General features: G+C 38.7%; 1 gene segment (V, D, J or C); it reads right to left on the reverse strand.

The window, feature by feature from the left end:
* Window positions 1-10,886, reverse strand: part of LOC101437417 (immunoglobulin kappa variable 1D-12-like) — a 74,043-nt gene extending 63,157 nt beyond the window's left edge. Inside the window, 1 exon segment of the V gene segment in view lies at window positions 10,812-10,886. Coding sequence covers window positions 10,812-10,860 — 49 coding nt within the window.
* Window positions 10,887-12,448: the final 1,562 nt, after the last annotated feature.

Here is a 12,448-nt window from a genome sequence, read left to right on the forward strand (position 1 = left end):
TATAGCTCCCTGTCAGCCATATATACCTTGTCAATAGTATCCTATACGAGTATTCCTCTGCTGCCATTGTTGGACCACTCTGGGATCCAGAACTTCCTGAATATTGTAGCCCCAATATCATGTCAGGATCTCTTAATAGCAAAATGGGATATAGCGATGGGTTTAAAGGTTAGATATAGAATACGTGTTGACTTGGAAAAATTCTACCTCCTATCTTTTTCTTTTCCTTTTTTTTTTTCTCCTAATTATTGAACTTCTCTTCACAAGAGCCCTAGACCACAGCAATTTATGTATGCAATATACAGCACTCCCACACATCCACCACAAAACCTTTTCCCTTCCACAGCGATACTCTAACAGCCTATTCACAAGATATTTACTTAAAGTGATGTACAGAGTCTGAGACAATAGCTTTCAAACAAGGTGACATCTGTGCTTGCATTGTGGTGCATACTTTAGGACACGCAGTTTTCTAACATTTTTAGTTATCCTATGTTTTACATTATGGTTTACATTATCATTCTGTCGTCCCCTATATGTTTATGATGTAATATTACATGTTTTTTATCCATCCTTGTGTACTCTCACGAAACTCCTCTCTTACCCCACATTTACCTTGGTTACACACATTTAACATCCATTTTCCCATCCCCTTGGTGCCCACAGTGACAGCCAACCTCCGTTTCCCGAGGAGCCACGTCCAGAGATACTTGCAACAGTGTTCAGGTCCTAAATTGCTCAGCTGCCCCAATGCCCTGGGAGCCACCCTTTCTCTCGAGAGATACAGTTCCCTCTATTTGATGGCAATAGTCCTCCCCAGGATGTGGGTTCACCCCCACTCTCACTACTTGGGTCTCTACCCAATGGTATCACCCACTCTGGCAAAATGAGCATTCTCACATTCCCCAGGAGCCCGTCCCGCATCAGACCATCCCTTTCGAGCATCCTAAACAGGTAACCCTCTTAATTATATTTTGATACGATTTTCTCAGCATTTTACTCTCAACCAATACCTAACACTCTCCTGTGTTCTTATGCTACCCCTCCCTCCCCCCACTTTTTGGGCAATATTACCCATCCGCCCATCCCCAGCCCCCCTCAAACCCACAAAGCCCCACCCAAAGGCAACCCCTTGCCCCCATTTTATCTCTTCTTTGTGTTCATACTTACCGCCAGCTCATCATAAATTCCACCCCTGCAGACATCGGCTCACATCCTTCCTCCACCCCCCGATTTCCTGTAAGCCTATCGTTCAGTCTCTAGCTCTCTGAGGCAGCTTGTTTATTTCATATCATTGAGGTCATGTAGTATTTGTCCTTCAATGCCTGGGTTGCTTCACTCAACATAAGGTTCTCAAGATTCATCCATGTTATCACGTGTGTTTGTAGTGTATTTGTTCTTACAGCCCAGTAGTATTCCATTGTGTGTATATACCACATTTTATTGATCCACTCATCTGTTGATGGGCATTTGGGTTGATTCCAACTTTTGGCGATAGTGAACAATGCTGCTATGAACATTGGTGTACATATATCGGTTTGTGTCCTTGTTTTCAGTTCTGCTGGGTATATACCCAGCAGTGGTATTGCTGGATCATATGGCAAATCTATGGTTAGCTTTTTGAGAAACCGCCAAACTGTCCTCCAGAATGGTTGGATCCTTCTGCATTTCCACCAGCACTGGATGAGTGTTTCCCTTTCTTCACATCCTCTCCAGCATTTGTATTCTTCTGTGTTTTTTTTATAGCTGTCAATCTTATGGGAGTAAGATGGTATCTCATTGTAGTTTTGATTTGCATTTCCCTGATAGCTAGAGATTTGGAGCATTTTTTCATGTGCTTTTTAGCCATTTGTATTTCTTCTTTGGAGAATTGTCTGTTTAAATCTTTTTACCATTTTTTTAAATGGGTTGTTTATCTTTTTATTTTCAAGATATAGGAGTTCTTTATATATGCAAGTTATAAGTTTCTTGTCAGATATATGGTTGCCAAATATTTTCTCCCACTGTGTGTGCTCCTTTTTGACTTTCTTAACAAACTCCTTTGAGGTGCAGAAGGCTTTAATTTTGAGGAAGTCCCATTTTTCTATTAGTTCTTTTGCTGCTCGTGCTTTTGGTGTGATATCATGAAGCCATTTCCTATTACAAGGTCCTGTAGATGATTCCCTACACTGCTTTCCAAGGTTTTTATGGTCTTGGCTCTTATATTTAGGTCTTTGATCCATCTTGAGTTGATCTTTGTATAAGGTGTGAGATGGTAATCCTCTTTCATTCTTCTACATATGGCTATCCAGTTCTCCAGGCACCATTTGTTGAATAGGCCACTCTCTCCCAGTTGAGAGGGATGGATGGCTTTATCGAATATTATATGGCTATATATGTGAGGTTCTAGATCAGAGCTTTCAATTCGATTCCATTGGTCTGTGTGTCTCTCCTTATGCCAATACCATGCTGTTTTCACTACTGTAGCTTTGTAGTATGTTTTGAAGTCAGGTAGTGTGATTCCTCCAATTTCGTTTTTCTTTTTCAGTATGTCTTTGGCTATTCGGGGTCTCTTTCCTTTCCAAATAAATTTCATAGTTAGTTTTTCTAGTTCCTTAAAGAAGGCTGTGTTGATTTTTATTGGGATTGAATTGAATGTGTAGATCAGTTTTGGTAGGATAGACATCTTGATAATATTCAGTCTTCCTATCCATGAACAAGGAATATTCTTCCATTTATTTAGGTCTTCTTTAATTTCCTTGAACAGACTTGTATAGTTCTTGGTGTATAAGTTTTTTACCTCTTTAGTTAAACTTATTCCTAAGTATTTGATTTTTTTATTTTCTATTGTGAATGGTATTTGTTTCTTGATTTCCTCCTGATCTTGCTCATTATTGGTGTACAGAAATGCTACTGATTTTTGCGCATTGATCTTATAACCTGCAACTTTACTAAACTCATTTATGAGTTCTAGAAGCTTTGTTGTAGATCTCTCAGGGTTTTCTATGTATAGGATCATATCATCTGTAAATAATGAAATTTTGACTTCTTCCTTTCCAATTTGAATGCCTTTTATATCTGGTTCTTGCCTCAGTGCTCGAGCAAGTACTTCTAAGACAATATTAAATAGGAGCGGAGACAATGGGCATCCTTGTCTTGTTCCTGAGTTTAGAGGGAAGGATTTTAGGATTTCTCCATTGTAAACAATGTTGGCTGTAGGTTTTTCGTATATACTCTTTATCATGTTCAAAAAATTTCCTTGGATTCCAATCTTTTGGAGTGTTTTTATCAAGAAAGGGTGCTGTATTTTGTCAAATGCTTTTTCTGCATCTATAGATATAATCATGTGATTTTTTTCCTTCAATCTGTTTATATGGTGTATTACGTTGATTGATTTTCTTATGTTGAACCGTCCTTGCATACCTGGAATAAATCCCACTTGGTCATGGTGTATTATTCGTTTAATATGTTGTTGAATATGATTAGCAAGTATTTTGTTAAGTATATTTGCATCTAGGTTCATTAGAGAAATTGGTCTGTAATTTTCCTTTTTTGTGGTGTCTTTGTTTGGCTTTGGTACTAGGGTAATGTTGGCGTCATAGAAGGAGTTCGGCAATGTTCCATCTGTTTCGATTTTTTGAAATAGTTTCAGCAGGATTGGTGTTAGTTCTTTCTGGAATGTTTTGTAGAATTCACCTGTGAAGCCATCTGGCCCTGGGCTCTTCTTAGTTGGGAGATTTTTAATGACTGATTCTATCTCTCTGCTTGTGATTGGTTTGTTAAGATCATCAGTTTCTTCTTTCGTCAATATGGGTTGCTTATGTGTTTCTAGGAATTTGTCCATTTCCTCTAAATTGTCATTTTTGTTGGAATATAGTTTTTCAAAGTATCCTCTTATGATAGTCTTTATTTCTGTGGGGTCAGTGGTGATATCACCTTTCTCATTTCTTATTTTGTGTATTTGCATCTTCTCTCTTTTTTTCTTTGTTAGTCTCCCTAAAGGTTTGTCAATTTTGTTGATCTTAAAAAACCAGCTCTTGGTCTTGTTTATATTTTCAAGTGCTTTCTTATTTTCTATTTCATTTAGTTCTGCTCTTATCTTTGTTATTTCCTTCCTTCTTCTTCCTGTTGGGTCACTTTGTTGTTGTTTTTCTAATTCCTTCAAATGTGCAGTTAATTCTTCAATTTTTGCTCTTTCTTCTTTTTTGATATATGAATTTATGGCTATAAATTTCCCTCTCAGTACTGCTTTTGCTGTATCCCATAAATTTTGGTATGTTGTGTTATCATTATCATTTGTTTCAAGGTAGTCATTGATTTCTTTTGAGATTTCCTCTTTGACCCACTGTTTTTCTAAGAGTGTGCTGTTTAATTTCCAAATCGTGGTGTGAAACCTGGGCCTCTGTCCCTTGCAAATTTCCAGCTTGACTCCACTGTGGTCAGAGATATTGTTTTGTATGATTTCAATCTTTCTGAATTCATTCAGCCTTTCTTTGTGGCCTAGCATATGGTCTATCTTGGAGAATGATCCATGTGCGCTTGAGAAGAATGTATACCCTGCTGTGTTTGGGTGTAATGATCTATATATGTCTATTAGTTCCAGCTCCTCTAATATACTGTTCAAATGTTTTGTTCCTTTAGTGATTCTCTTTTGAGATATTCTGTCCAAGGTAGATAGTGGTGTATTAAAATCCCCCACTATGATTGTAGATGCATCTATTGTTTCACTTAGTTTTTCCAGCGTTTTTCTCACATATTTAGAGGCACCCTTGTTAGGAGCATAAATATTTATGATTGTTCGATCTTCTTGACAGATTTTCCCTTTCAGTAAAATGTAGTATCCTTCTTTGTCTCTCACAATTGTTTCACATTTAAAGTCTATTTTGTCTGATATTAATATAGCTACTCCTGCCTTTTTTTGGTTATTGTTTGCTTGTATGATTATTTTCCAGCCATTCACTTTCAATCTCCATGCGTCTCTGGGTCTAAGATGTGTCTCTTGTAGACAGCATACAGATGGGTCATATTTCCTTATCCAATGTCCCAGTCTGAATCTTTTGATAGGTGAGTTTAATCCGTTGACATTCAGTGTTATTACTTTCAAGGAATTATTTGTGTTAGCCATATTTTGATTGGATTTGTGTTTGTCATATTTTGTTTGTATTTTTTTCCCCGTCTAGTTTGTCTTTTTTTGTTGCTCTTTCACTCTCCTCCAACTCTGCCTGTCCTGTTTTTCCCTTTCTTCCTGCAGAACTCCCTTTAGAACTTCTTGAAGGGGAGGTTTCTTGTTGGTATACTCTTTCAGTTTCTGTTTATCTGCAAATATTTTGAACTCTCCATCATGTTTGAATGTTAGTTTAGCTGGATATAGTATTCTTGGTTGGAAATTTTTTTCCTTTAGTACCTTGACTATATCATACCACTGCCTCCATGCCTCCATGGTTTCAGATGAGAAATCAGCACTTAATCTTATGGAGCTTCCCTTGTATGTGATGGTTTTCTTTTCTCTTGCTGCTTTTAGTATTTTCTCTTTGTGTTGAGCATTGGATAATTTGACAAGTATATGTCTTGGGGTGGGCCTGTTGGGGTTTATGACCAGTGGAGTGCACTGTGCTTCTTGGATATGTACGTCTGTCTCTTACAGTAGATTTGGGAAGTTTTCAGCCAGTATTTCCTGAAACACTCCTTCTGACCCCTTTCCCTTCTCTTCTCCTTCTGGAATACCTATAATACATATATTTGAGCATTTTGCATTGTCATTCAGGTCCCTAAATCCTAGCTGGATTTTTTCTATCTTTTTATCGACCACTTCTTCTATCTGTTTGATTTCTGATGTACTGTCTTCCACATCACTAATTCTCTGCTCTGCCTCTTCTAGTCTGTTGATATTTGCTGCAAGTGTATTTTTGATTTCTTGAACTGTGGTGTTCATTCCCATGATATCTGTTATCTTTTTGCGTATGTCTGCAATTTCCCCTCCCAGTGTTGTCTTCATGTTGTTAACCTCTTTCATCACTTCATCAAATTTGTCAGTGATAAATGTTCTGAGATCTTTCATTGCTTGTGCGAAGTTCTGCTCCCCTTCCTGATTTGTAGTTTGTTGATTGGATTCAGCCATGTTTTCCTGATTACTGATTTGGTTTGTCGATTTTTGTTGCTTTCTGGTCATCCTTTCATCTTGACGGGTTTAATGAGTTCTTTGGCTTCTTTGTCTAGTCTTGGAGATTAATTAGCTGTTATTTTTGTGTAAGTGTTATATCTTCTTTTTGTCACTTTGTTCTTCTTATTCTAATTTCTTGTTGCAGGTTAAGTTCACTTTAAAGGAAAGTATTAGTGCTGGGGAAAGGCAATTGTGTAAGCAAGGAAAAAGTGTAGAGTAGTATTGGTGATATATATTAACAAAGCAAGAATATGAGATCTGGGAGGATGAAGGTTAGATTTATGTAGATTGTGTAGAGTTATAGCTGTAGGTAGAGTACCTATTATGAGGTAGATGACTGAATATGGGAGGAATATGGTATGAGCTACAAAGCTATTGTTTTCATGAGAGAGGGAAAAAGAAAAGAAAGGTAATAGTTTCAAGAGTGGATACCAGACAGAAAACAAAACAAAAGTATTAGAAATTAAGAGTTAGACACTTTGTGGATCAAAGAATGGGAGGTGGGGTGTGGAATATAGGAGAGACAGTAGATGATAGCGGATATCAAGATGCAGGGGAAGGGGGATAGTGTAGGTAGCCTAAATCAGTTCACACAGAAATGAGGCAGTGGAGGATGGGAAAACCCAGCAAATGTGAGGTGTTCCCTGTAGCACCTATTGTATACTTGAATTAAAATAAAATAAGTGGAAAATGAGGGACAAGAGGGAGAGAGAAAACCGAAAAAGAAAAACTAATAATAATAAAGAAAAAAAAAAAGACGAGAAAAAGGAAGAAAGAAAAAGAGGGTGGGCAAATGGTGGGGAACAGGTAGGGGGAAGAGAAATACAGGTATATACGAGCCACAATTGCAACACTATCTAAAACAACAAAGAAAAAAACCCTAAATAACTGTATAAAAAAAGGACTTTGGGGGATACTCTAGGAGAAAAAACTAGGGGATAATGCAATATTAGCAATCAGGGCATCAAAAAGAGTAAAAAATAAGATAAAATGAAAATAAAAACAAAACAATATGAACCAATAAAGATAAAATGCAAACGTTAAGGTCCAGGGCACTCAAGGACCCCAGGTATACCCCAGGGTGTGATGGATTCAGGGGTGGCAAGTCTGAGACACTGAAGACTCAAGAGGTGTGAGTCTGGGGTGTGGACGACCAGAGTCCAGGGGACCCAGACCTGGAAACCTCAAATCTGGTCAACAGGAAGCTTAGGAGCCCCACAGTGCAACACAGCCCTCAGGTATCCCCGTAGCTGGGTGCCAGCCCCACGGGGGAAGCCAGATCCGCAAACTCTATATTTAATGTCTGAACCCTGCAATTCACCTACTCCTCAGGGTTTCAGCCTTTGGACAGCTCCCTCCCTGTGCTCCCATGCAACGGCCACTAGAGGGCGCCTCTACACTACAGCCAGTTCAATGACCCAGATCCCAAGCCCCACCTGGTGGGCTGGGCTTCAGCTGGAAACACTGAAAACAGACTCCAAAACCGGAAGTCCCAAACTTCCAAAATATTCCCCAATCGGCTTCCAGACGTGTCCCCCTCCCTCACTGGACCCTGCAACAATCTCCCAATTGTGTCCCCTTATTGCCAAAAATCCAATTCCGTTGCAGATCGGCAGCCGGACCTGTGGGGATGGGGCGCCATGCGGAAGCGCTACCACCCCTGTCTGCAACCAAAACGTCCCCTGCTTCACAACCAAACACCGTCTGTCTCCCCAAATCGATATGCAAAAGAGTCTTGTCCCATCAACCCCTCACCAGTCCGCCCAGTACCCGCAGATTCCTCAGCACCGCAGAGCCTCCAAAAAAAAGGAAAAAAAACCCTGGCCGCAGCGGCTCCCCGAGCTGCAGCAGCGCCCGATACCGCGGCTCCGCCCACCCAAGGAGGGAACTTTCCGGGCCCAGCTGGGACCTCCGTTTATATATTATAGACGTATCCTCTCTGTTACCTTCCCACCAAATCAACATCCAGACACCTTCCAACCAGCAAAAATCCCTGAAACAGCGCGGTCCCAAAGAGCCTTCAACGCTGCCCAGCCGCCCCCTGCAGAGACATTACCAGGCAAGTTCACCCAGCCACCATCTTGCCCCCTCTCTCTGCTGTCCATTCTTATACTACATTCTTCTCCCCCCTGCCTTGATTTATTTTCTATCACTTAAAATTATGTAGTAGATATTTTAATTATACATATGCATGCTTTGTTTCTCTTCAAGTATGATGACAGGAGTGATTTTTGCAACAGACAGAGTAACCACTCAATAAAAAGTTAATAGCAGAAAAAGAGCATTTATGTGTGTAAGAGGGTTTAATGTATTCTGCTCAGATTTGATGAGATATTTCCTGAAACTAAATTTTATTCACCCTATTTTGAAATCATTTTAGAAATAATATTAGAATGCCTGGAATTCTTCCACTTTTACATTAGATGAATATGTTGATTAATGGTCTTCAAAAGTGTTCCGGTTACAGCAGGCTTAGTAACCGTGATTTCTTTCACTGCCTAATGGCTGATTAAAGGGAGAGCTAACACTTGAAAAAGTTCAGGAGGAAAGCTGTTGCTTACTTTTTGAGGGATAGAGTTAAAGAATTAGAACAGTGCCATTGAAAGTATGAGAATGCCTGAAAGAGATTGAGAGAAGGATAGCAGAAATGGAGTCAGATTTTCATATATACTATGTATATGTGAACATATATATATATATACTGTTCTAGCTTGCTAGGTTAGTGAAATGCATATATCCTGAAGTGGATCAAATTTACATTAGGAATTTATAACTTGTGTATAATTTTGAGTCTGAGAAAAATGTCCAAATCAAGGCATCATTAAGTAAAGCTTTCTTCCCAAAGACAGGCTGCTAGTGATCCTGGATGCCTCTGTCACATGGCAAGGCACATAGGAGCATCTACCAGTCTCTGCCTTCTCTTCCTAGATTCCTTGACTAAAGCTTCTTGCTTACTTGGCTACCTCTTTCATTGTCTGAAAATCATTCTCTTTGAAAGGACTCCAGTAACAAGATGAAGACCCAACAGGGGCAAACTTTAAATGGAGTAGCCTAATCAAAAGTTCCTACAGATAATAGATTTCAGAGAAAGACTGGATAAACACACTTTTCTGGGTTTCATACTGTCTCAAACCATCACATGTACATATATTTTTAATTGTTTTCTTTTTTCACAGAAATTGAACATACAACATTTGAGATGTAGCTTTTTCACTTAACATTTTATCTGTGAATTCAGGCAATAGCAATTAATTTTCATTAATTACCTCTTTCAATTTCTCAATGCTACATTCTGTCTTATAGGAACAGTTACAATCATATTACAGAAATCTATGTATGTTTTAATCTTTTATTACAACAAGCATTATTGTAAAAAATGAACTTTTTAGGTGTCATTTCATATATGGGAATATTATGATGTGGACTCAAATCCTCTGACAATTTAGATAACATTCAATTTTAGTGCATATTATACTTTATTTTATAACAGAACCATAGAAAAAGGTGACTTTCATATAAATATGAACATTGGTGGAAAACTTTACATCCAATCTGATAACAACATAATCCATTTAATCAGCATCATCCCTATAATATAAGCATTCTTTACAGAATAAGGATATTAAACTCATTCACAAATAGATTTGATGCCAATAATAATGAAAATATGCATCTAAACAAAAAAAAAAGTGAAGGTGGAGAAAGAAATTACTAAACAGGCTTGGATGAAAAACAGGGTCCAAGCAATGAAAAAGTAAGGGAGGAAGATGATATTTCATGTGGGAAGATTTGTGTATTTAGAAAAAAGAATTTACTATTTGGTATTCCAGAGTTGGAGCATGATGGCCATGATGATGGCAGAGAAAAAGGAGAATAAAAGAATAAAGAATTAAGATGGCAAATTTCTCAGTATTAAGTAGGCATGTAAAAGAGAGAATCAATCCACCACGGTGCAAAACTACCTGGACCTTTACCCAGGAGTTAAGAAACAAATTATTGACACAGTGAAATGTGACCTACCCATGAAAAACAGGCAGATTTCTATGGTACAATCCACTAATATTTGCAGTGTCTCAGACAGATGGAGGAAGCAAAGTTCAGGGCTGTGTGAGGAGGAAACAGCTGCTGCTGCAGGACTCACTGCAGTACATCATCCAAGAGGAGGTTTATGTTCGAGGCTGAACCACTGTGGGAGGTCTAGTATCCCCCTGCTGACAGTAATACTTTCCCAGATCTTCAGCCTGGACGCTGTTGATGGTGAGAGTGAAATCTGTTCCATACCCACTGCCACTGAATCTGTCAGGGACCCCAGAGGGCCGGGTGGATGCATAATAGATGAGCAGTTTAGGAGCCTGTCCTGGTTTCTGGTGGTACCAGGATAAGAAGTTGCTAACACTCTGACTGGCCTTGCACTTGAGGGTGATGGTCTCTCCTGCAGATGCAGCCACAGAGCTTGGAGACTGAGTCACAACGATGTCCCCACTGGCACCTGCAGTCAGAAAAGAACATTGATCATACATTGAATCATAAGTACATAATATATGTATCTAAATGCAGCTGTTCTTATTTTTCATATATAATCAGATCTGCCTTAGATGAAACAGTTCATTCACTCTGCATGTTAGAACCATTCTCCAATTTTATGAAGATACTGCTCTTCTAAACCTCTCACCTGAGACCCAGAACATCAGGAGCATGAGCAGCTGGGCCTGTGACATCATCGTGCTCAACCGTCTGCTGCACTCAGTCCCCGACTCAAGGGAAACCTCATTAATAGAGCTCTGAGTAGGAAACGAAGTCCCGGAGGAGCCTATGCAAAGCATCAGAGAGGATAAAGGCAAACGTGCCTGTGCAGTGAGTTGCGAAGACAGTAATGGAATGAGATCAAAATATCATAACCACATGAAATGCAACTGTACATCTGCAAAAAGCTCGGAAATGAACTTAAGATGCTAATATTCAATAAATATCAAAGCACCAGCAATCAACTTGAAACCATAAATTAATTTTAGTATTATTTCATATTCTTTCTGTAAATCTAAAATTTGATCATGTAATTTTATAAATATCATACCAGAACGAATGTGGGATATTCATATCATTTGATAGAATGAAGATATTGTACAAAAATTATATGTCTATATCACTCCTCTGAATTTTTAAAACATATTTGAATTTCTTCTTGGAATTCGAAACATCACCTACATATATCCAAAGCCAGCTCTGTAGTGACCTCGATCCAAATACTATATCTGAAAATGAGTCACCAGTCCCTTACAAGTCACCATCAGCACTGCCCTTTAGGTCATCCAGTTTCTTAAATCTCAATAGAAGTGATTAGCCGACCTAAGGTGTAAGATCTCCACCTAGTGGTAGTAGATAAAATAGCTTAATCGCCCAGAGTCTGATAGAGCAGGTTCTTCATTTATTCCTATCTCAAATCAATGATTTTTATAGAATTATGCAAATAACAATATCATGGAAAATTTTAGGCATAGAGTATTAATTTAAAAAACCCCTGACCTCATAAAGCTTTATTCTTACTGGAAGGGACAGACAATAAACAACTAACATTTCTCTAGCCACTGTCCTGCTTCTCTTATTTTCCTTCTAGTATCAATAGGGAGGACAGGTGGGGCAATGTGCATCCAGGTCCATTTCATGACACAATCCCTTACATGAACAGAATCAGAAGGAGAGAAAAATAACTAGGGCACTGTAACCATGTTAAAATTTTTAAAAATATTTTCTCTCATAAGTATAACTTTTCCGCCAAAGAAACCTCCCAAATGCCTCCAACGGATAAATTGAATACAAATATTTTATTGCTAAGAAATTTCAAGTGCGTTGGGAGGTCATTGCAGAGGTTATGTTTGCGCATGTCTGAGAAGAATTGCACTGATTGCCACAATACAATAAACAATGACTCAAGCAGGGGTGCCCCTGAGGGCTCTAGCGTCATCTGGACACTTTAGACATGGCACACACACCCAGGAAATCAAAAGTCCATTGGCTGGCCTTACCTGGAATATATGTTAGCCTATCTCTCCAATATAATAGAGTTAGATGCATTCATAATTTACTTTCAGGTCATTCTTCTGCCCCTCTTATTTACACCTATAATTAGCACTCTATCCATTTTATATCTGTGTTAAGGCTTAAGTATTTCAGCAAGTCATAAGCCGGTTGAGCCTGCAAATCTCAACAAAGTTGCAGTCAACACTAACTTTCCAGTCTATCAGGCTCACTAAAGACAATTAACAAAATGATGAGGATGCACAGTGCCCATCCAAGAAAAAATCAGAATAT

Source organism: Dasypus novemcinctus, chromosome 17, assembly GCF_030445035.2.
Source record: "Dasypus novemcinctus isolate mDasNov1 chromosome 17, mDasNov1.1.hap2, whole genome shotgun sequence".
Lineage (NCBI taxonomy): Eukaryota > Metazoa > Chordata > Mammalia > Cingulata > Dasypodidae > Dasypus > Dasypus novemcinctus.